Raw genomic sequence first — 22,934 nt, forward strand, 5'->3', positions numbered from 1 at the left:
CGAAGTATTATAGTCTGTAAGAATGTAGAAAATGTCGGTAGCAATTTATTAAAATACACAACTAACAAGTAATATTTAATATTCTTTTTAATTGTAAAAAGTGTAATATTTAAACTAATCGTGCTTTGTTTTAGTTCTAAATGAAGGATTCTTCTGTCGCTTTAATTTAGGAAGATATTTTGAATTACTCATAAGATCAGAAGTGTAGTAAATTGATTGTTTCTTTAAGCACAATTAACTTTACTCTTTTTTTTTCTTTTTTTCTTTTTTTTCTTTCTTTTTTTTTTTTTTTGTAACAAACCTTTTTTTTTTTTATCTATTTTATAAAACAAAAATTTATTTGAAAAACTTACAGGTCCACGTTTTTGCATTCTAGGATATGCTTACTATTTTAACGGAAAATGTATATTTAAATTTTCATTATGAAATCTTGACAAGTACAATAATCTTTTCTTTAAAATATAATTGTTTTTCCATTTGGAAAAGGTAGATACGGCAATCTAGTTTATAGATCAACTAGTTTAAATTTTAAACTCATTTTATTTTAGAAAAACCAACATTTTAAATTACCTTCAATCATTTTGTAAATTAAATGTTGCAATTCCTACCTTTATTCAATTCCATTGATTTTAACAAAATGTAATTGTAAAAATAAGTTCACAAATTACAATAATAGTTTTGCACAAATTCACGTTTGACTAATATACAAATTAAAAATCAGATAATTTGGCTAAAACTCATAAATTCTAATTAAAAGAAAAACTTCTAATGTTTTCATTATTTGAAATCTTATCAATTTTGTACGTTACATATATGTTATTTCTCATTAAAAGCATGCACAAACTTTTTTCCAAACTAATTTTCAAACAAAAACTTATCCAATAGGCACTTGAATACATTTTGATGAGACTTGAAAAGATTCAAGATAAAAACTGGTATATATATTTCTAATATTCATTTCAAGATAGCAAAAGATAAACTAACCAAGATCCTCTCTCAATGATTCAAACCAAACTAAATTCTACAAAATAATCAGCTGCATAATGAAGAGTTACAAGTTCAACTAATTCAAAATTCAAACTCATTTCGAAAGAAAATCAAAATTCCAACATTCAGCCATAATCATAACAAAACAAATAGAAGGGGTGGGGGGACTATTATCAGACGTGTAGTTTCACAAAGCATAAGCCACAAATAACCCCGATGCGCTCTTCGGATTTATTTACGACCCTTGAGAAATACAAGTATGGTTTTGTAATAGCGTGATCGGTGATGTTATTACTATTAAGAGTAAAACATTGATAACAAAGCTTAAATAATTGATGCCAAAGCTGTTAAAAAAAGGAAGAGTGACATCCATGTTACCTCTTGCTTTGGGAAATTTGGTAGTTCATATGCTACAAGTATACAGCTTATCATTCAGGTTAATCTTAGTTTCAAGCAGTCCCCAGTTCCCTATTCAGGTAGTCAATAAACATCCTCTTGGCGCTCTCCGCATCAGAAGGTGGCGGTGGTCCGCTTAAACTAGTTTGCCCTGTTAGTTTAATGAAAGTTCTCCGTAGTCTCCGAAGCTCTGGTAGTCCAACCGACCTTGAAATGTTGATCGTTGGCAATTCCTGACCCAGAGGGATACTATTCAGAGGCCCTCCCAGGGCTTGTGCTTCTACAATAGCATTAACCACCTCTTGCGTTGCTTTGTCCAACTCATATAGAGAATTCGCCTCCGAAAATCGGGAGTTCTGAGTAGCAATTGTTGGCTGTAAAATTTTCACATCTCGAGACTTCGAGTCCACTGTTTTAGTCAGGTATGATACAGCATCTAGAATGACCTGAGATGATTTCTCTATTCCATCTTTATGTGGGAATAACGCGAACAATGGCGAGTCCCATCTATTTCTACTATCTGGTCTCTCGAACCTTCTGACCAGATCTTCAAATATTTTATCATCATAGTTTGCTTCTCCTTTCTCTCGCCGCACTTCGTTCCACTTCCTACAATTGGTTTCTTCCACGTCACAGTACAGCACACAGTACCTGATTCCTGTTCCCCGGGCCAAACACCACAGTTCATATCGATAACCCTTTATACTGTTCAAGGAGTCTACAATGACAATGCTATCTTTAGATACAGATCTGTCAACTTCAGATCTCAGAACTCCTCTTAGATTCTTTTCAGCAGGCATATTGGCATAGCTCTGATTCCGATCCAAATGAAGGGAAGTTTCATCAATTATCCTAACGGCTTGTTTTACATTTGATTCCTTGAGAACTTCAGCTAAGCAGAGTGCCGCAGTGGACTTCCCACTGCATGGCTGGCCACAGATCACAACCAATGCCATTTATGGAGAAAATTGAGCTTCTAAGCAAAGAAGTCCCAACTGCTAATAATCAAAGAAAAAATAATAAAAATCAATAACACTTTGAGTGAGAATATGTCTTTTAAAAAAACAAAGTAACTCCATGACATAACTCAAACCATTAAAAAGAAATGATCAGAGAAATAACACAATTGAATTATGATTGAATTTTACATACTTCAAGAAAAGTAAGAAAAACAGCAACCTAACCATGAGTAGATAACAGCATCCAGAAGCAGAGAGTCCAACTCCATCCATAAAATGAAAAGCAAGTAGTATTCAGTCAGACAATTCTTGCCTTTCAATAATTAAGGTCAGGCCTCGTTAATTTCTCACAATTTTTATTTACAATGAACATTTCAGCCCAACCAAACTAAGTGAAGAAATACACAGGCCAGAGAAGCTACCTAGATTCAGAATATAGTGGCAAGAGATGACAGAAAGAGGTTCAGGTTACTCTTTCGGATCCAAAGAATAGTTTAAAAGATTGGTGCTGGTGGTAGCAGCACCAAAGTGATTTTATGGGATTTGTCACTATTCTACAGATTCTTTGTGGCCCCGTGCTGATTTGTGTAAAGTGAAGTTCAGTTGATTGAACAAACTTCAGGTGAAATAACGATAACTCGAGCACTGAGGCCATAAACTCAGGTTTCCAAGCTCCAAAGCTTCTCATATTCATAAACAAGTAACTTGATCTCTCCATCAATAGCAACAAACTACAATCTCAGCCCTCTCTCTCAATCAGACACCTACTGCGTTCCACTGGGAAACAAATCATTTCTTGTCATGAAGAAAAATCTGTACAATTTTGCTAAATCAAGATTAAGGGAAATCATTATAAGTTGTAAATACGTCCACTGGGAATTGGGTAACAAATCATTGGCCTATCAACTATGTCAGAGTGCAATCCTCCAGTCTATACAAGCTGATTTGGGAAAGGTTCTATCCAAAGACGATTAATTATTTTTATAGGAAATCAACCTAAAATGGATCCAAATGATGAACACAATTCAAATAAAGCACCACTGGATCAGTCTCTCCCCAAATTGCTTCTGTTTATGCAGCTCTGATTATGAGACTCAAGACCATCTTTTCATACACAGCCAATTTTCAAACAGGATTTGGGTTTACTTTCAAACAGCCTTTAATTTGATTTTGACACTCCTATTCCCATTCGACGTATAATATTGGCTGCTCAGCCTGTTCAAGGACCATCAGTTCAAATAGGCAAAACAGGCACTTTGGCTCAACATCGTCTTTTTTTTTCCCTTCGGATTATATGCAATGAAAGGAACAACAGAATTTTTTATGGCAAAGATAGATCTCCTGAAGCTTTGATTGACAAGAAACTTTTTCTAGGTTAATATTGTTTTACACTTTTACTTGTACACACTTCACATGTATCTTCTTTTAACAATTATAATTTCAACACACCAATATTCAATTGGAGAATTCCTTTCTTTTGTAAATTTCAAAGTATCAATGATATTGTTTCCTATCCCAAAATAATAATGATAATAATAATAAGAGAAACCTATAAACCAATCTATATTATACAAATATAAATACGGTTGAGATTGTTCAGTCAATTAAAAAAAAATATTCCTAGAGATTAAAAGAGAATCTATATTCATGGCTGCAGAAACAAGGAAATTTTCAGCAGAGATCAAAGAGATTAAAGCCTCAACTGACAGACATATGCAATAAATCAAAAGTCAGTTTTTTTCAATTTTAGTTGCTACTCGGCTATGGTTATTAAAAAACAAATATTCCATTCTTTCATTAGACAAGCCCTAATTTATGTTCTTGAAGTGAAGAGAGACAGAGATGGAGATTGTGAAAGATACCAGTAACAACAATAGAGTGGAAAATCAGTGCAGATCCGTTAAGAGGGATGCTGCGCCTGCACGAGCGGAAGAACGGCGGCGGCGACACTGAACTGGAGAGAGGCAGCGGCGGAACTGAGCTGCTAAGGACGGAAGGTGGAGCACGTGAGAGGAAGATGCAAGGGTTTAGGGCTCTATTTTACTTATTTTTATTTTGACTTTTTTAAAATGTTAGATTATAAAAAATTACCACTCTTTAAAATATATATTTATTATTTAAATATTGCAATATTAGCTTGTCGCTTTGGGAAATTTGTGCCTTCCTATTAGAAACACACTCAAAATTTCGGACAAAGTTGGAAACTAAAATGCTGTGATGTAACTCAAGAGTGGGTGCCCATCTAAATTTTCACTTTTAAGTCATTCAGATGTGATTTCATGTCCATATTTTTGTTTAAATTTTAAAAGATTTTTACAATAACAAGTAAAAAGAGTAGTTTTGAAACGTTAATAAAAGGTTGAAGGCAATAAACTGAAAATCCATAATCTTTATAGAAATATTATTTCATTTTCCTGTGTCTATTTGAATAGCCTCAATTAATCTTGTATTTTTTCGATGAGAATCAATTACGATCTTTATAAGATTCTTCTTCCGAATGAAATTCAATCAAAACTTCGATTCTATCTAATATTATAACTTTCGAAAGAGTATAAATATCTTTTAAATAAAAAATATAATGAAGGGTTGGTTTATATATAATTTTATTAAACCATTAAGAAAAGTTAGATGGGTTTTTTTTTAATTAAGGACAAGTTGAGTTTTTCTTGTACCTTCTCAATTTTTAATAATATATTTGAATTAATTTTTGTTTATTAAAAATCAATTTCTTCTTCTCATATTGATTTTATATCTTATCTTAAATTTTTATTTTTATCTAATGGAATCTTAATATATGAAGGGGCGAGCATAGGACGATATGAACAGTGTGGGACGAATTGATACACAGGCGACATGGGCAGACTCGGGGCAGACAAATGGCGATGGTTGACTCAGAGCAAACGAACGACGATGGCAAACTCGAAGTAAATGAACAACAATGGTAAACTCGGAACGGACGAATGGTGATGAGGGACTCGGAGCAGTAGACCTGATTCAACTTTTAGTATTACTTTTTCCTTTTTTATATATATATCGTGATATATATGTGTTTTTTTCTTTTTTTTTTTTCTTTTTTAACTTTGGTAGGAAATTTGATATATGTTATGATACATATCTTCGTTTATTTGATATAAACGAAAGTTATTTTTTCTAAAATTCTTATATTATGATATAATAATTTTTATTGTTGTGATTTCTTTCTAAATGATATATATATATATATATATATATTGTGATGTAAATGAAATGTGTAAAGATTTATATATCGTGGTATATTTCATAACTTTTAAAAAAAGCAAGCTAAATTTTAAAAACTAAAAAAGATAATTTTAAAAACTCGTTTTTGTTTTTTAAAATAAGCTAAGAATTCAACTTTTATACTTAAGAAAAATGCAAGTCTTTATAAATAAAACGTGAGAAAATAGATTTAATTTTTAAAAACATACACAAAAAACAAAAAACAAAATTGTTACAAAATGAAACTATTTATCACACTAAAATCTAGTAGTCAAATGGGAAAGCAATAAACCCATATGCCCAAAGTTAAAAGGGCTAAACTAAAAATCAAACAACTTCGAACTATTGCATTGGTTCTAAGGAAATTTCGCATTCTGCATGATTTCTCTTCGCCAAATGGTTGAGTTTCTCTTTTTCATTTGTATAATTTTACAAATCTTTCCATTTTCCAATTCGATTTGATCCATATTCAATCACAGACCTTTTAGGAACACCTCTAACAAAAAGACTGAAAAATAGTCAATTTCAAAAAAACTTATTGTAACTAGTAACAAGTTAACATACAAAAAGCACTTTGAAATCGTACACAAGCATTTCATCAATGCACATTCTGCTTTGTTTTCCTATGTAATCGAACAAAATAGTAATCTACAAAATTTAGGAGACAGCACATGCTCTAAAGGTTTCGCTGAGAACATCCTCGTTCAGATTACGACCTGTATTATGAAGAATGTATAGGTTTCAAGAGAACAATAAAGCCATTGTAAAAGTTCATGGGCGTGGATACTTTTGTATATCTTTTACCTATGAAGACTATCTTGTTCATCTGACTTTCTCCATTGTTCCATTGGCGAGTAGGAACGATCTCGTATAATTCCCTCACTGCCTGCCAATGCTCAGGGAACAACAGCCACCAAGAAAAATCAGTCATTGACATGAAAAAGAGGTCTGCTAAATGGAATGCTCAGGGGGAGGGAATGGATTGAGAAGTAGATGATGCAATGCTCTAGGCAATCTATAAATTTAATGGGTATTATAAATTAAGGCTTTGAAAACATAAAAATGTCAGTTTTCAGAATTTATACGGCTCACAAAATCCGAAAACAATTTTTAAAAACAGACCCTCAGTAACTCAACCTTTTCATTTGGGTTCAAAACCCAAAAGGAATGCATGGAAATCAGATTAACATTACGAATGATCATGCCAAAGGACGGTATGTTAGGACAATGGTTGATGAAGGAGCCTGTTTGGAATGATTTTCCTGGAAAATCATTCCAAGCAAGCCTTTTAAACACATAATCTACCTGCAATGTATGTAGTTGATCAGAATTTTTTATGCTTAAAACTCCTTTGCAGCGATAGACATCCATGCCACCTTTTTTCTCCCAAAGTATCTCCTCAAGCCAACAATGAACCTGTTGGTAAATAAGGTAGGCATGAGAATAGCACCATACATACGTCGAGAAGATCGGATATGATATGCAGATTAACAAGAAATATCAACAATTTCCAAGGAAGTAACTTATATTGCTTTCTTTTTTGAGTTGTGCCTACTTCAATCATCATGCTCATAGTAAAGATGAGTGATTGATATAATCACTTTGAAAGTTAAATACTTCGTAAATAGACCAGCAGGCTAATAGAAGGAAATATTAGTAGTTCAGCAAATTATTACTTACTTCAATGAATCTTTGGGTAAAACAGAATAATACTCAATAGAACAGTAATAGGTCAATCTTGACGAGGTTATATATTACTCATGACAAATTTCACCCTTCCTCTTACTTGTAGCTACACTCCAGGTCAAAAATTTTAAATGCCTAAGCAATTTAAAGTAAGATGATCCTACAGCTGCATGATGAGGATGTTATAAGAATTCAAACCAGCATTGCAGAACTCTAAGACTCGGAAGTCAAATGGAATCACACCACTTTCAACGGAATACATGATCTATCACTAGAAATTAGTTGATCCTAGAGTCTATTAGTTTTTACATAAAGGTCAAATAGCTACCAGAGTTTCAGAAAACTACCTTATCAAGGTCAACTTTGCCGTGATTGCTAATGCACAAGGTTCGAACACCAGTATCATGAAGATCTCTAGTTGATAAAGAACGAGTTTCTTTCAACAATGCTTCTAAATGAGCTGTATTCTAAATGGGAACAAAACTGATTACATAAAGAGGTAGAAAATGAACTGGGAAATAAAAATGAGTTCTTCATCAGAATTATAGGAATTGCAGTTTAGAAAATGAACTGGGAAATAAAATGGAGTTCTTGACTAACATCAGAATTATAGGAATTGCAGTTTAGTATCAGAGACAGGTTGACTTGACACCGAACAGAGTGAACAATTTTGGCAAGGGAGTTGATGTTGCGTATTTCATACTCCAGGTCCTCCAATGCACCATCACCACATTCTGAAGAGACCAGGTCGACCTTGTTAAGAATAATAGTATCCTATTATGGATAACAAAGTCACAAGTTCTTAGGCGTGCGCACTGAACAATTATTGAGAAAACCATATAGCAAAAGAGAAGGAAATAAGAGAAATGAAAATACTAAGTTATAATGGAACGAAAAAATGATAAATAATGAAGATCCCTGCAGCATCGCATATGATGCAATGCTAGACATAGTTAATGGTACAGAGTGCAAACTTGCAGAGACCATAAAAGAACTAAGAATATTACCGCAAATGCAATTTGATGAAATGCTTCGGGAAAGGACGATGAACTTCGGTGCTCATTTAATTGAAAACGAAGATTTTTAGCATCCACAACCTACTAGCAGGAGATCATCCAGAGGACAAAAAGGAGTTACATTGGGTGAGACATATAAGGTTATAAGAAAAAGAATTTAAAACTAAGTTTGAAGCATTCAAGCATTTACCACACCACGCATCCACACGTGGTCAGAGAAAAGAGAATTAAATACCAACATAGAAATGAAATGCATTCAAGCATTTACCACACCATGCATCCACACATGGCCAGAGGAAAGAGAATTAAATACCAACATAGAAACGAATTGCAATGCGTACATTTGATCTCAGAATGAGAAGAAAACTTAAGCTTCATTGGCTATCTTTACCTCAATCAAACATAAAAAAAATGATGGATCAAAGAATTTAAACTCAAGAACTATAGCATGTAATTCACAAACATTCGCAAACTATAATACGTAATTCACAGTAAATTTGGGGAAACTAACTCAAATAGTGAAGTAACAAGAACTAAAAACTAACGGTAATAATTGAATCGAGCTTGATTGACGATTCCAATTGATCGTCCAGCCAAAGTACTGAAGCAAGTGGAGCAGGATTGGCTAACCCCGTAGTTTCCAACAAAATATGATCGAGCCTAGAGAGACATGCAAGAATGACTGAGTCATCAACGCATTTTTCACAGAAGCTCCTTTGAAATCTGATATAATACCAAGAGAATACCTTTCTTTTCTCTGCACAAGTTGCTCCAAGGCTTGAACCAGGCTATGCTTGACAGTGCAACAAATACATCCGTTTGCTAATTCAACCCATTCCTCAACCAGCGCCCCACCATCACCTTCATTTATCATTGCTCTCTCAACACCAATTTCCTCCCCAAACTCGTTCAATATTACAGCGATTCTCTTGCCATGTTGCGAGTTCAATATGTAATTAACCAGCTGAATTTCACCAAACAAGAAACATCATTTGATAGTTCAAATTCGATGATTGCAAAGAAAATTCAAGTGAGGAGTAAGGGGAAAAGGTTCAGAGGATAAGTTACGGTGGATTTTCCAGCTCCAAGATATCCAGTGATAACTGTAACTCCAACAGAAACACTATCATCCTCATATCGCCCAACAGCCGTAATCGTTTCGCCAATCTCGACAGCGAGTGGTGGATCTTTTTCATCTTCCATTTCTTAAATTGTAGCCGTAGATTTGGGTTTGGTAGTTTCAATTTGATAATTGAGCTTTAATACATTGGCTTTGCAACTGAAATTAGTCAAGGTAGGCATAAGCTACCCAAAAACACACTAATACACACACACACATATACACATATAAATAAAACTTTTCTGGGAGATTAACAAAAACTAGCCTAAAAACAGCACCACAAGCACATAGTCGAACTCCATCCATAAAATCCAAAGCAAGTTGTATTTAGTAAAATAATTCCTGGTTTTCAATAATTAAGTTCTAGCCTCGTTAATTTCCTCACAATTATTATTTACAATTAACATTTCAGCCCAACCAAATTAAGTGAAGAAATACACAGAGGCCAGAGTAGTACCTAGGATCATAATATAGAGTAGCAAGAAAAGGCAGAAAAGAGGTTCATATTACTCTTTCAGATCCAAAGAATAGTATAAAAGACTGGTGTTGGTGGTGGCAGCACAAAGAAAAATTTTATTGGATTTGTCACTATTCTACAAAATCTTTGTGGCCCCGCCCTGATTCGTTTAAAAAGTTCAGTTGATTGAACAAACTTCAGGTGAAATAACGACATCCCAAGGAGGAAGAAGCTTTAGATAGAAGAAATCTTTGATTTTCAAAACAAACAGTTTAGCGCGGAAGCCATAAACTCAGGTATCTAGAGCTTTAAAGCTTCTCATAATTCCTAAACAAGTAACTCTATCTCTCCATCAATAGCAACTAATTACACGACAAAGATAGATTTCCTGAAGCTTTGAAAGACAAGATCGTTTTTCTAGGTTTATATTTATATTGTTGTACACACTTCACTTGTCTCTATCTCCTTTTAACAATTATAATTTGAACACATCAATATTCAATTGGAGATTTTCTTTTGTAATTTCATTTGGATTAAATTTCTCCCTTTTGTAAATTTCATAGTATCGATGATATTATTCCTATCCCAAAAAAAATGAAAGAAAAAAAAGAGAGAGAGAGAGAATCCTACCAATCTATACTATATATAAAAGTGGTTTTAAGGGGAGGATCTTTTAGGTTCCCTTGAGCCCTCCACTTCTTAAAATATGTCTGCCTCACCCCAAAACATTTTTCTATAACATTTTATATCAAGAACATGAAGTACAAAGCATATGGAAGGCTCTTATTTTCAGTAACTTCAAAGTATCAATGGTTAAAGTATTGGTTAAACAAATATACAAATACAGATATGGTTGAGGTTGTTCTACAGGCTAGGGATTAAAATAGTATTAGACTGAGAAGGGAGAAGCAGGAAAATTCACAGTTGCAGAAAACAAGGAAAATTTCAGCAGAGACCAAAGAGATATACGGATGATAAAAACCTCAATTGACAGATATATGAAACAAATCAAAAGGCAGTTCGAAGAATCCCAATTTGCTCCAAGGGTTTTTCTTCTATCTTCGTTGCTAATCAGCTATGGTTATGGAAATAATAATAATAATAACAATACAAACAAACCTTCCATTTTTTCTTTAGACAAGTTATAATTTATGTTTTTCGAGTGAAGAGAAAGACATAGATGGAGTTTGGGAGAATACTAACAACAAAAGATTGGAAAATCAGTGAAGATCCGTTAGGAAAGATGCTGCACCAGGACGAGCAGAAGGACGGCGGCGGCACTGAACTGGAGAGAGGAGAGGCGGAAGTGAGATGCTAAATCTTGGAAAATTTCACAAAATAACCCAAATGTTGAAAACTTTTACCTCTCCCTAAAAACTTTACTTTTTAACTATGTAAAATACCAATTATACTCCTAATTTAAAAAACTCCTCGAACCGTGCCACATTTTTTCTTCCTTCAATGATTTCTTCTTCCTTCATTCAATATGTATTCAATGCAACACTAACATTCCGCCAGTGCATTTATTCCCAACTAATATTCTACTAATAGCATTGAATAGCAATTGATATCAAGAATGGATGGTCACTCTCAGTTATTCATTTTCCATTGAACGCTTTTCATTCTCCCATTGTTCTCTCAGAATTTCAGTACAACATACTCATTGTTGATTGCTTTCATCTTTATTCATTTCATTATGTCTTTTGGTATAGAGGAAGATTCGTTCGTCAGATCCAGAAATGGAGAGAATGTATGTGACATTCTACAGTATTTCTTATCCCTCAGAATATTTAGTATTGAATTAATGGTTGTATAGCAATATATAGACGATCATTCATTATAATATAAACGCTCGTTTAGTATTATATGAACAATTACTTAGTATTATATAAACGATCATTTAGTATTATATAAACGATCGTGTATATAATATTGAACGATCCTTTAGTAGTATATATACGATCATGTATACAATTTTAAGTGAACAATTATAAATAGTTGGCCGATTGCTTATTAATTACTAGGCGATTTCTTAAAATTTGATTGAGTATTGCATAAAATTTGCTAATCCAATTGTAGGTCAATGACGCTACTTTGCATCTTTGTACGATTTGGTAGGGAATGGGACAAATCGAGAAGCAATTATGTTGGAGGTCATATAAAAGGTTTGAAGGTCAGGAATGATATAACAATCAGCAAATTAGTGAATATTAAGCACCAACGACTAAATATCGATCCAGATATGTTTGATATACACATCAAGTATTGCTACAATCTATTGGTCCTAACTCCCCCAATTGACATAGTCGTCGATGAAGATCTTAGCTTCTTTTTAAAGGGCAGTGGTGCATCCCAGATGTCGTTATTTGTATCAGTTACACCTTGCAAAAGTCATGGAGTACACACTGAGAATATGTACCAACAGTGCAATCCAACAAATCAACTCATTCTAACTAGTCAAAACTTTGGATATGCAACCATTCCAACACGTAATATTCCCACCATGTCTTCAATGGATGATCATATTGATCTATGCAACTTGGGGGAAGATCAAAGTGAAGCTTGGTTTGGTCACGACAAGGAACCCAAATGTACTCCACAGTTCGATATTGAACATGGATATGGACAATCTTTAGGACCACAAACTTCTCCAACACCTTACATAAAGGATCTCTTACCGAAGAGTTCCATGAGTGCGTTCGGATCGCTCCGATCTCACCGTGACCAAAATACATATTATACATTCAATACATACAGTTATGCAAACAACATTAATTATCGCCATGCTATGAACAACAAAATAACGATGGAAAAAGTGTCATACCAGTTGAAGACGTTCTTCAAACTTCAGCACTCAAAGCAGCAGAAAACTTCAATGCGATCTACCAACGCCCAGCGGAAGCGTCGACTATAGCAGCACGAACAACTGCGGACACGAACGTCATGGGGACGACACCACCAGAAAAGAGCCCCGGGTATTCTCGGAGTGAAAACCCAAAGGGTGGTCTTTTGTGAATTTAGTAAATGAATGAGGAAGCACAAATCGTGTAGGTGATAAGCAAGTGGGAGGGAAGAAGATGCTATCGCATAGCAGAATGCTTATCGTTTAGGAGGAGCTAAACGATCGAGTAGGATTTACTGAACGATCGTATAGGAAAAGGTATACAATCGTTTAGCAAAATCAATACACTATACGATTGTTTAGAGAAGATATGCGATCATGTAGGCGACAATGTGCGATCGTCTAAGCGGAGAGGAGCTATCGTATAGTCTCTCGATTTTCTTAAGCGATCGTTTAGGAAACACCAGCGTGCGCTTTCTTTTTCTCTTTGGGTGATTGAACTCACATTCAAAATGAAACAATTTCATTTTTATTCATTCGTTACAATAACCGATGGTTCCCACTAACCCACGTCCAAACGTGATTTTTTGATTAATTATCATATAATTCATCAACTAATTAATTAATAAATATAATCATATTATATTTTTATCCTATAGTTTGATATCACATATCTACTATAGTATTTTCTTCTCTACTTGATATAAATCATATTTATATCTAATTTCCTCCAAAATAATGTATCTCATACATTTAACCAATTATATCATATATAATTAACTAGTCCAATTATATCATATATAATCGAACTTCTTCTTGTCAATTTGAACATTTCAAATTAACCCAAACACTGGTTCTCGACTTTATCCAAGCTACCTAGGGGGACCTAATGGACCTGTGGCTTGAAGCTCCAACGGTCCGTGAATAGCTGACTAAACTCTTTAGCCACAAGATCCATCATCCGTTAACTGTCAGGCATTCCACTAAAGACCAACAACTGAACTCTTCTTACCACAGATATATTTCTGTGTCCATCGGATATAACCAATCATGAGTACGATGACCCTTCACATATGCTTGTAAGTTCAGTTGGACCAAATTACCGTTATGCCCCTATAGTTACATCTCACTCCTTAAGTACCACTGATTCCTCTAATGAACAATACAACATAGTCTAACTATGTGTGAACAACTCTCAAGCCAAGAGAAAGTGTGTGGCGCCACATCGTTCAAGCCCCGAAATCAGCCCTTAAGGGAGTCATCTATCTACTTATCTTTGCCTCTGGGTAGGAGTGAATTCCATCTTGTGTAGTTGAGTTCCCAACTCCCAAATTAGACGAATCCCCAAAATGGTAAGTTTGAATCAACAACCTGGCCACTCGCACCCATACAAATCAAAGGATTTCCCTCAATGGTAGGAGTTCCCAACTCACTCAGGATTGAGGTCATGTTACCTATGGTCATCCTAGTGAAGTGAAGTCTCTGTCATGAATGGTGTTATATAACGAGACGTTAACACTTCGTGGTAAGGTCTTATACAAACTCTTTGTATAGGACGCCCCCACTCGCATGACCCCAACACGAATGATCGAGATCAGACCATCTATGACAAGTCACAACACTCGTGACCATTCCACAAAGCGAGCTGCATCCATAGCATTACAAGGATAAGGTTTCCCTCCTATATCCATATACTACAGACCATTTTGGTTATCACTCAAAACATGATCCACTTGTATGTCACCACATACATGTTTGAGTCACATACAGATAACCAAGCATTTTATGTTTATTGGTTTGTGGTAAAACAAATAAAACAAGTAACTGAGCAAAAATACAAAATGTGAAGTAAACATCATATGTTAACAACATAAGCGTTCGTACAAACTGTTTACAAACTACAGGACTCGAGACTTTAGGGTATCAACCCCAACAATCTCCCACTTGTCCTAAAGCGAAGTGGGGTGTACAATAAACTAGGGTATGAAAGCCCAATACAAGAAAATCTCCCATTTGCCCTAGTGCAATCGCGGGCTATCCTGTAGACTCATGCTCCGTAGGTGACCCTTAAACACTGTAGCCGTGAGTGCCTTCGTAAACGGGTCAGCAACATTAAAAAGACCTGGTTAGACTAATCCATCTCATCTCCTCAATCTCTTGAGGTATCTTAGAACTCCTTGCCTGAACAATAGTAGGCCCCTCCTGGAATTCTGCATCGAGTACTTAAGCAACATCTTGTCAATGTACGATGCCTGAGATAGTGCTAGCATTTTGTTCTTACGATCCCGAAAGATCTGTATACCTAGAACAAACTGAGCCTCCTCTCCCAAATCTTTCATTTGGAATTGGGTTACTAGCCAATTCCTAACTGCATTCAGTAGACCTACATCATTCCCAATGAGGAGGATATTGTCTACTACAACATTAAGAAGACTATTGAAGCGTTGATGATCTTCTTGTAGACACAAGGTTCATTAACGTTTTTGTCAAAGCCATACGACTTGATCGCAGTATCAAACCGTATGATCCAAGATCGAGATGCCTATTTCAGTCCATAAATGGACCAATTCAGTTGTTTGATCTACAAGATCCCATACTGAATTGAAGTACTTCGACTCCATCTCGAGATCCATGGCCTTGACCCATTCATCCCGGTCAACATCTTCCATTGCCTTCGTATAAGACAACGGATCCTTAACGTCGCCATCTACTACCATAGAAAAGATTTATGTGAAACCCAGATAGCGAACAGGTGGGTTCGTAACCCTCCCACTACGTCGAGGTTCCCTCAACTCTTGAGGTGGAACCGACCTACTAGATGAACTCCCATCAACAATTCTTGCCGATGTAGCAGGCTCTTCAACAACTCTTGTTGAAGTTTCAATAGTTTTATTGGAAAGCTCACGCAACATGACTTTACTTCGTGGACTATGCTCCCTTATATGATCCTCCTCCAGGTATGTAGCGTTTGTGAAACAAACACCCTATTTTCCATCGGATCATAAACATAACACCCTCATGAACCTTTAAGGTAGCCTACAAAGAGGCATAACCTCGACCGTGGTTCTAACTTCTTGGGATTAGCTTGAAGCACATATGCAGGGCAACCTCAAATACGGAAGTGACTTTACGCTCGTTCCATAACTCCAGAGGTGTTCTTGCAACACTTTTGAAAGGAACACAGTTGAGTATATATACCGCAGTCTCCACTGCAAAACCCCAAAGCGAGTCCGGTAAGGAAGCGTAACTCATCATTAAGTGAACCATGTCTAACAAGGTCCTATTTCTCCTCTCTGCTACACCATTCTATTGAGGTGTACCTGGCACTGAGAGTTGGGAAACGATTCCATATTCTATCAAAAGTTCTGGAATGTCGAGTCCAAAAACTCTCCACCTCGATCCAATCAAAGTGTTTTAATCTGTCTATTTAATGCGTTTTCAACTTCAGCCTTGAACTCTTTGAACTTTTCAAAGGATTCAGACTTCTGTTGCATAAGATAAACATACTCGTATCTGGAGTAATCATCAGTGAAACTGATAAAATACTCATAGCCACCTCAGGCTCGCACATTTATAGGACCACAAATGTAAGAATGTACTAACTCAAGAGGCTCCTTGGCTCTATAACCTTTTTCAATAAAAGGTCATTTAGTCATCTCACCCTCAAGGCCAGATTCACACGCTGGTAAAGAATTTTCTTCTAACTCACTTAGAAGTCCATTCGTCACTAATCTCTCAATTCTATTGAAATTGATGTACCTTAAACGAAGATGCCAAAGTTGGGCATTTTCTTTTGGAGAAATTTGTTGATGTTTTGATTGAGTTACGACAGTTCTAAACAATTCAGTATTATGGAGGGAATTAATGGCTAACGGCCTTAGCACATATAAATTCGATTCTAAATTTTCTGTGCAAATAAAAACACCATCTTTGTGAATAAACGCTTTATCCACATTAAACGAGATAGTATATTTACATTGCAATAAACACTTTACAGAAATAAGGTTCCTCTTTAGTTCAGAACAATATATACATCATGTAAAACAAGAAACCTATTCTGTAAAGCTAACTAGAGTCCTCCCACTGCCACAGCTAAGACGACGTGCCCGGTGCCAACTCGCATCGTCATCTCACCAGCCTCCAGTTGTTGCCAAGATCTAATCCCCTGAAAAGAAGAACAAACATGGTTAGTGACGCCTGAATCAATTATCCAGGCAGAATCATCATTCTCCACTAAACAAGTTTCAAGCACAAGTAAATCACATTTACCTTTATTGGCCTTGGCCTTAGCCTTGGCTGCTTTCTTCTCTTTTAGATACCAAGGACAGTTCCTCTTCTAGTGTCTATCTTGGTTGCAGTGGAAACACTTTCCCTTAGCAACCTATGGACTTCTCCTTGGGATGACATGCAGTGGGTTAGCAGGTGCCTTCCTTTTTCCCTTACCACCATTCTTCTTCTTCCCCTTTGGAGAGTTAGAAGCAGAAGGTGCAGACTTTGTTCCTGAGGTCGAACCTCTATGGAACGTCTTAGAGGATGAAGCAACATTTGCCTCACCCTTCTGCCTCTCCGTACTTTTCAGTAAAGATTGATATGTCTGCAACTCGTTGTGGAGAGTTGTAAGGTTATATTTCACTTTGTTAAGAATCACATTGATAACAAAGTGCAAGAAGCTCTCTGGAAAATAATGCAGGATTATGCTAACCTGGCTGTCCTCATCGATGGTAAGCCCATTCAACTTCGCCACATTAAAGTAGACCATCTTGTTAAGCACATGCTCACGAACAGAGGTGCCTTCTTCCATTTTTGAGTTGAATATGTATTTAAGAGTCTCATGCATAAGCTATTCAGACGATTGTCCAAACATCCCCCACAAGGACTCCATGATCTCACGCGCTGAGACCATAGGCTCATGTTTCTTGGCCAAGACTTCAGAAAGACTTTCCAAGATGTAGGCTCGGGCCTTCTCATTCGCCATTGTCCATCGCTTGTATGCCTCCTGAACATTTCGAGCGGCATTCAGAGTTGGAATAGAAGGACAAGCCTCCGTGAGAGCGAACGTGAGATCCTCAATGATCAGGATCATCGTGATCATGTGTTTCCATGTTGCGAAATTATCGCCAGTAAGTTTTTCAACGCTTAACAATGCTAACATGGTTGTTGCCATTTTGAAAATGTTGCTGAAATACGATCAAAACTTTATTAGAATTTTTGCTAAACCACTTTTAAACCAATCAGTTTTGCAAAACAGTTTCAAGTACCCTAAGTTATAGACTTCTATTTTGCAATGATGCCTCAGTGAAGCAGGAAAAATTTCACCGGTAGGGTGATCAGTTGCCCCTTCACTGGAATGAGACATTCTCAACCATTAAGCAGAACCAACTATTGGAATTGAACCTAACAACCACCATTTTTCGATCCAAAATCGTTAACTTTAACTATTCCGCGTAAGTGTAACCCCTCACTTTCGGTGCCAGAGTCCTGCCCTAATGAGCCCACCGTAGAAAAGAAGCAGATTAGGACAAGAGACTAAGTTACCTTATCCTCTTACAGGAGATCAAATAAAGCAACGTGAAAAACTGCCATCATTTAAGGGGACACTCCCAGGGTGCCTTGAGTCGATGCATTGTAACTTTATTCAACCTAACGAGGGAGATCGAGGGATATATTGTCATACTTCCCGCTCCCACTTACTATGAACACTCTCTCCATCCACCTTGATATTGACCTATCCAAACACCATCCGTTGGGAGGACACGCCAAAGGTGCCATGAGGCCGAGGGTAGATCTCACAGTGTGTACTATTTAGGAGAAACGTGAAAAGTTTAAGTGAAGCATCTTATGCCCCAAGTACCTCCCACTGAATGTTCTACCTAGAGATCATTAACCTAGACAATCCGACTATTGATTTTAGTCTAAGTCATCTTTTTAAACTCTACTCATAAACAATGTTTGTCTATGAAATATGAACAAGTTCAAGTAGTTACATTTAAACACTTTAATGGACTGTATTTAACTTGCATGCATGCATCAAATCTATTTAATTCACCTTTCCAGGTAAGTTCCCAGGTAGGGGTGTTACATTTCCGTCAACTTAAATACCCTAGCCTAGATAGAACCCACCTTAGACAAAAAGTCCCTTATAGATAGTTTTGCTACACTTTAACCTTTTATTAGCCAATTTAATCCTATTAAACTGATTAAAAGATTAAAGTCTTAGGGTTGCTAATCGTATTAGAATCGTGATCTCAGGTCTATGTAATTCAAGTTTTAAATACTTTAAAACCATGAATTAAACCTAAGTGAGCATGCATATCTTTCTTATTTCTTTTAGTTCTAATTTCTCGTTAACTTTTAAAAAGAAACAACTAAAAACATTGCGCACAACGAGGCATTTATAACATTTATAAAATAACCTATGTGTCATGCTTCATACAATTTCCGGTCATTACTATATATAACTTTTATATAACGCGTAACAACCAAGCAAACATGCTATCATTCACCCTTAAACTATAACAATTATAATATAAAGATTATGCATGTCAATGCGTTTTATGCATGCATAAATATAACTCTTATATTATATGATGCATGAGCATGCTCTTACATAATTAAATCATGCTTCTCTAAATTATAACAATTACAATAAAGAGATGATGCATGACCATTGCATAACCTAAGGTGGGATTTACTATATGTGCATACCATATGACATATAAAAAACATATATCACATGTAATAAACAAAAGGATTAATGGACTGGGATGAGCCTTTACAAAAAAGGGGAATGAAAAAACCCTATCTATTATATTTTTCATCGAGCAAACCGGTTAACAGGCAAACCAGGTCTTGAACCACAAGGAGGTCTTCATCGTGTAGTAAACTCCAATAGGTTGACGATCGTTCAGCGCGTACTATACGATAGGAGCATAAGTAAACGATCGCGTAAATGACGATGAGGCTACGAAGCCTGATCATGTAGCGCGACGACAGGTAAACGGTTTACCTCACGTTACCAAGCGATCGTTTAGTCAGTTACTAAGCGATAAAGCTTGCTCTTAACGATCGTCTAGCGTGCGCGCTTTAAACGATACGCAAGCATCTCATCGTTTACACGATGCATGCAACTAGATAAACAATTTACCTTGCGATACTAAGCGATCATTTAGTTAGTTACTAAGCGACGAAGCTTGCTGACCTAAACGATCGTCTAGCGATGAAGCACGAATCTTATAGGCGATATGCAAGTGGGAGGGAAGAAGACGCTATCACATAGCAGAATGCTTATCGTTTAGGAGGAGCTACACGATCGTGTAGGATTTACTGAACGATCGTATAGGAAGGGGTATACGACCGTTTAGCAAAATCGGCACACTATACAATCGTTTAGAGAAGCTATGTGATCGTGTAGGCGACAATGTGCGATCGTTTAGGCGCGACGTGGATGATTGTTTAGGCGGAGAGGAGTTATCGTATATTCTCTCGATTTTCTTAAGCAATCGTTTAGGAAACACCAGCGCATGCTCTCTTTTTCTCTTCGGGCGATTGAACTCACATTCAAAATGAAACAATTTCATTTTTATTCATCCGTTACAATAACTGACGGTTTCCCACTAACCCATGTCCAAACGTGATTTTTGGATTAATTATCATATAATTAATCAATTAATTAATTAATAAATATAATCATATTATATTTTTATCCTATAGTTTGATATCACATATCTACTATAGTATTTTCTTCTCTACATGATATAAATCATATTTATATCTAATTTTCTCCAAAATAATGTATCTCATATATTTAGCCAGTTATATCATATAATTAACTAGTCCAATTATATCATATATAATCGAACTTCTTCTTGTCAATTTGAACATTTCAAATTAACCCAAACACTAGTTCTCGACTTTATCCAAGCTACCCAGGGGGACCTAATGAACCTGTGGCTCGAAGCTCCAACGGTCTGTGAATAGCTGACTAAACTCTTTAGCCACGAGATCCACCATCCGTTAACTGTCATGCATTCCACTAACGACTAACAACTGAACTCTTCTTACTATAGATATATTTCTGTGTCCATCGAATATAATCAATCATGAGTACGATGACCCTTCACAGATGTTTGTAAGTACAATTGGGCCAAATTACCATTATGTCCCTATAGTTAGATCTCACTCCTTAATTACCACTGATTCCTCTAATGAACAATACAACATAGTCCAACTATGTGTGAACACCTCTCAGACCAAGAGAAGGTGTATGGCACCACATCGTTCAAGCCCCAGATCAGCCTTTAAAGGAGCCATCTAGCTTTAACCTGGAAACTTTACCTGAAAGTTTTCTACAAATCTGTAGCAATGTTGTTATGAATAGGATTAACTATAACCTGACTACCTTGCTTAACGAGCTACAGACCTTTCAATCCTTGATGAAAACCAAGGAACAGAAGGGTGAGGAAAATGTTGCTTCTGTTGGGATTAATCGCCTAAATCTCGTAGGGTCCTATAGTTTATAATTGTAATGTACAAACATCTTATTTATTTAATAAAATATATGATTTTTTATTTCAATTCTAGTTGCATTAACCACAAACCAATAAACTAAGATCCAAGGTTATCTTGTAACTTAAACATGTATGTAGAGACATACAGGTGGATCATGTTTAAGTGATAACCTAAACTGTCTGTAGTAAATGGATAAGGGTGGATACTTTATCCTGGTGACACTACGAGTATGGCCCGCTTTGTAGATGTTACAATTATTATAAAATGCTATAAATGATCTCATCCTGATCATTCATGTAGAGACATGTGAGTAGGATATTCTATACAAAGGAGTTTGTATAAGACCGAACCACAAAATGTTTAGTCTCATTATATAACATCGTTCATAATAGAGACTTACATTTCACCAAGATGACCATAGATAACATGACCTGAATCCTGAGTGAGTTGTGAACTTCTATCTATGAAGGCGGTCTTTTGATTTGTATGGGTGAGAGTGGCCAGATCACCGACTCAATAAGCCTACCATTTTCAGGATTTTTCTGATTGGGGAATTGAGAACACAGCTACATAAGAAGGAATTCACTCATTCCCCAATGTTGGGATAAGTAGATAAATTTTCCCCTTAAGGGCCAATTTCGAGGCTTAAATAATGTGGCGCCACACCCCCTCCTGGCCTGAGAAGGATTTGATCATAGTTGGACTATGATTTATTATTCATTAGTGGCATCAATGGAACTTAAGAAGTTAGATGTAACTATAGGTGCAAAACAGTAATTTTGACCCAGTTGTACTTAAAGTAATTTGTGAAGGGTCATTGTACTGTTGACAAGTTATATTCAATGGACACATAAATATATCTGTAGTGCAAAGAGTGTAGTTGTCGGTCTTTAGTGAAGTAAGTGTTTATAGTAAGTGGCTTTCTTACACGTCTCGCTCCTACTTATTAAACACTCTCTCCATTTACCTTGATATTGATCTATATAAATACCATCGTGGGAGCGGGATGTGTGACAACACATCTCTCAGTCTCTCATTAGTTTGAAGTAAAGTTTCATGCATGACTTTGTGGCACCTTGAGTGTCCCTTTATGGATGGCATTTTTGCATGATTTTTTATTCAAATTCTAGCAATAGATAGGGTTAAAGGAACTCTTATACAAGAGTACCTATGAGCGGAAGCGGATCTTTCTAATTCATTATGTCAGAATTTCCACATATACATTCACACAAACAGATATGCATTCAAACTACTACATTACCGGCATGCTTTTAGATAAATAAACAAGAGAACGAGGAACTTACCAGTTGAAGACTCTCTTCATTTGAAATATCGCTCTCTCACGAATGAACTCCTCTTGCTCTCGCTAGAACAACAAGTAATCGTCTATACGAATGACTACCACCACTCGGACGGATTCGCACGAACTGCAGGAAATAGGGATGACATCAACACTCAGAGCCCTTAGTATTCTCGAAGTGAGAATCAAAAGTGTGGGCTCTATTCATATTTGGTAGAGGGGAGGAGGAAAGGGTATCGTGTACAACGATCAAGCAAGTGGGAGAAGGAACGACTATCAGATAGTCAATATGCTTGATCATTTAGGCAAGGTACACGATTGTGTAGGAAAAGTTAGGCAGTCGTCTATATAATCATTTAGTAAAGCTCGGGCGTTAAACGATCATTTAGTAAAATGTAACCAATTGTTAAGAGAAGCACGCACGGG

The 22,934-nt window shown here is 36.1% G+C and overlaps 2 protein-coding genes across 4 annotated transcripts; both read right to left on the reverse strand.

Annotated features, from left to right (window-relative positions):
* Positions 1–1,186: 1,186 nt before the first annotated feature.
* Positions 1,187–4,568, reverse strand: LOC120076818 (KTI12-like, chromatin associated protein). 2 transcript variants are annotated; one of them, XM_039030747.2, is made up of 2 exons: positions 4,205–4,568; positions 1,187–2,381 (listed from the first exon to the last, which is right to left on the reverse strand). In XM_039030747.2, the coding sequence occupies exon 2, from the start codon at positions 2,337–2,339 to the stop codon at positions 1,437–1,439; it is 903 nt and encodes a 300-aa protein (XP_038886675.1). In that variant the 5' UTR covers positions 2,340–2,381; positions 4,205–4,568; the 3' UTR covers positions 1,187–1,436. The 2 variants fall into 2 exon arrangements, with proteins under 2 accessions (XP_038886675.1, XP_038886676.1); XM_039030748.2 differs by having other exon boundaries at positions 1,187–2,378; positions 4,205–4,481.
* A 1,508-nt stretch (positions 4,569–6,076) lies between these two features.
* Positions 6,077–11,250, reverse strand: LOC120076888 (Cobalamin biosynthesis CobW-like protein). 2 transcript variants are annotated; one of them, XM_039030838.2, is made up of 10 exons: positions 11,062–11,250; positions 9,350–9,560; positions 9,028–9,245; positions 8,827–8,941; positions 8,273–8,362; positions 7,866–8,039; positions 7,613–7,732; positions 6,885–6,995; positions 6,384–6,465; positions 6,077–6,295 (listed from the first exon to the last, which is right to left on the reverse strand). In XM_039030838.2, the coding sequence occupies exons 2-10, from the start codon at positions 9,482–9,484 to the stop codon at positions 6,237–6,239; spliced, it is 1,104 nt and encodes a 367-aa protein (XP_038886766.1). In that variant the 5' UTR covers positions 9,485–9,560; positions 11,062–11,250; the 3' UTR covers positions 6,077–6,236. The 2 variants fall into 2 exon arrangements, with proteins under 2 accessions (XP_038886766.1, XP_038886769.1); XM_039030841.2 differs by having other exon boundaries at positions 7,866–8,018; positions 11,062–11,206.
* Between the last annotated feature and the right edge of the window lie 11,684 nt (positions 11,251–22,934).

Source organism: Benincasa hispida, chromosome 4 (genome assembly GCF_027475165.1).
Source record: "Benincasa hispida cultivar pf3 chromosome 4, pf3_genome.v1.1, whole genome shotgun sequence".
Taxonomy (NCBI): domain Eukaryota; kingdom Viridiplantae; phylum Streptophyta; class Magnoliopsida; order Cucurbitales; family Cucurbitaceae; genus Benincasa; species Benincasa hispida.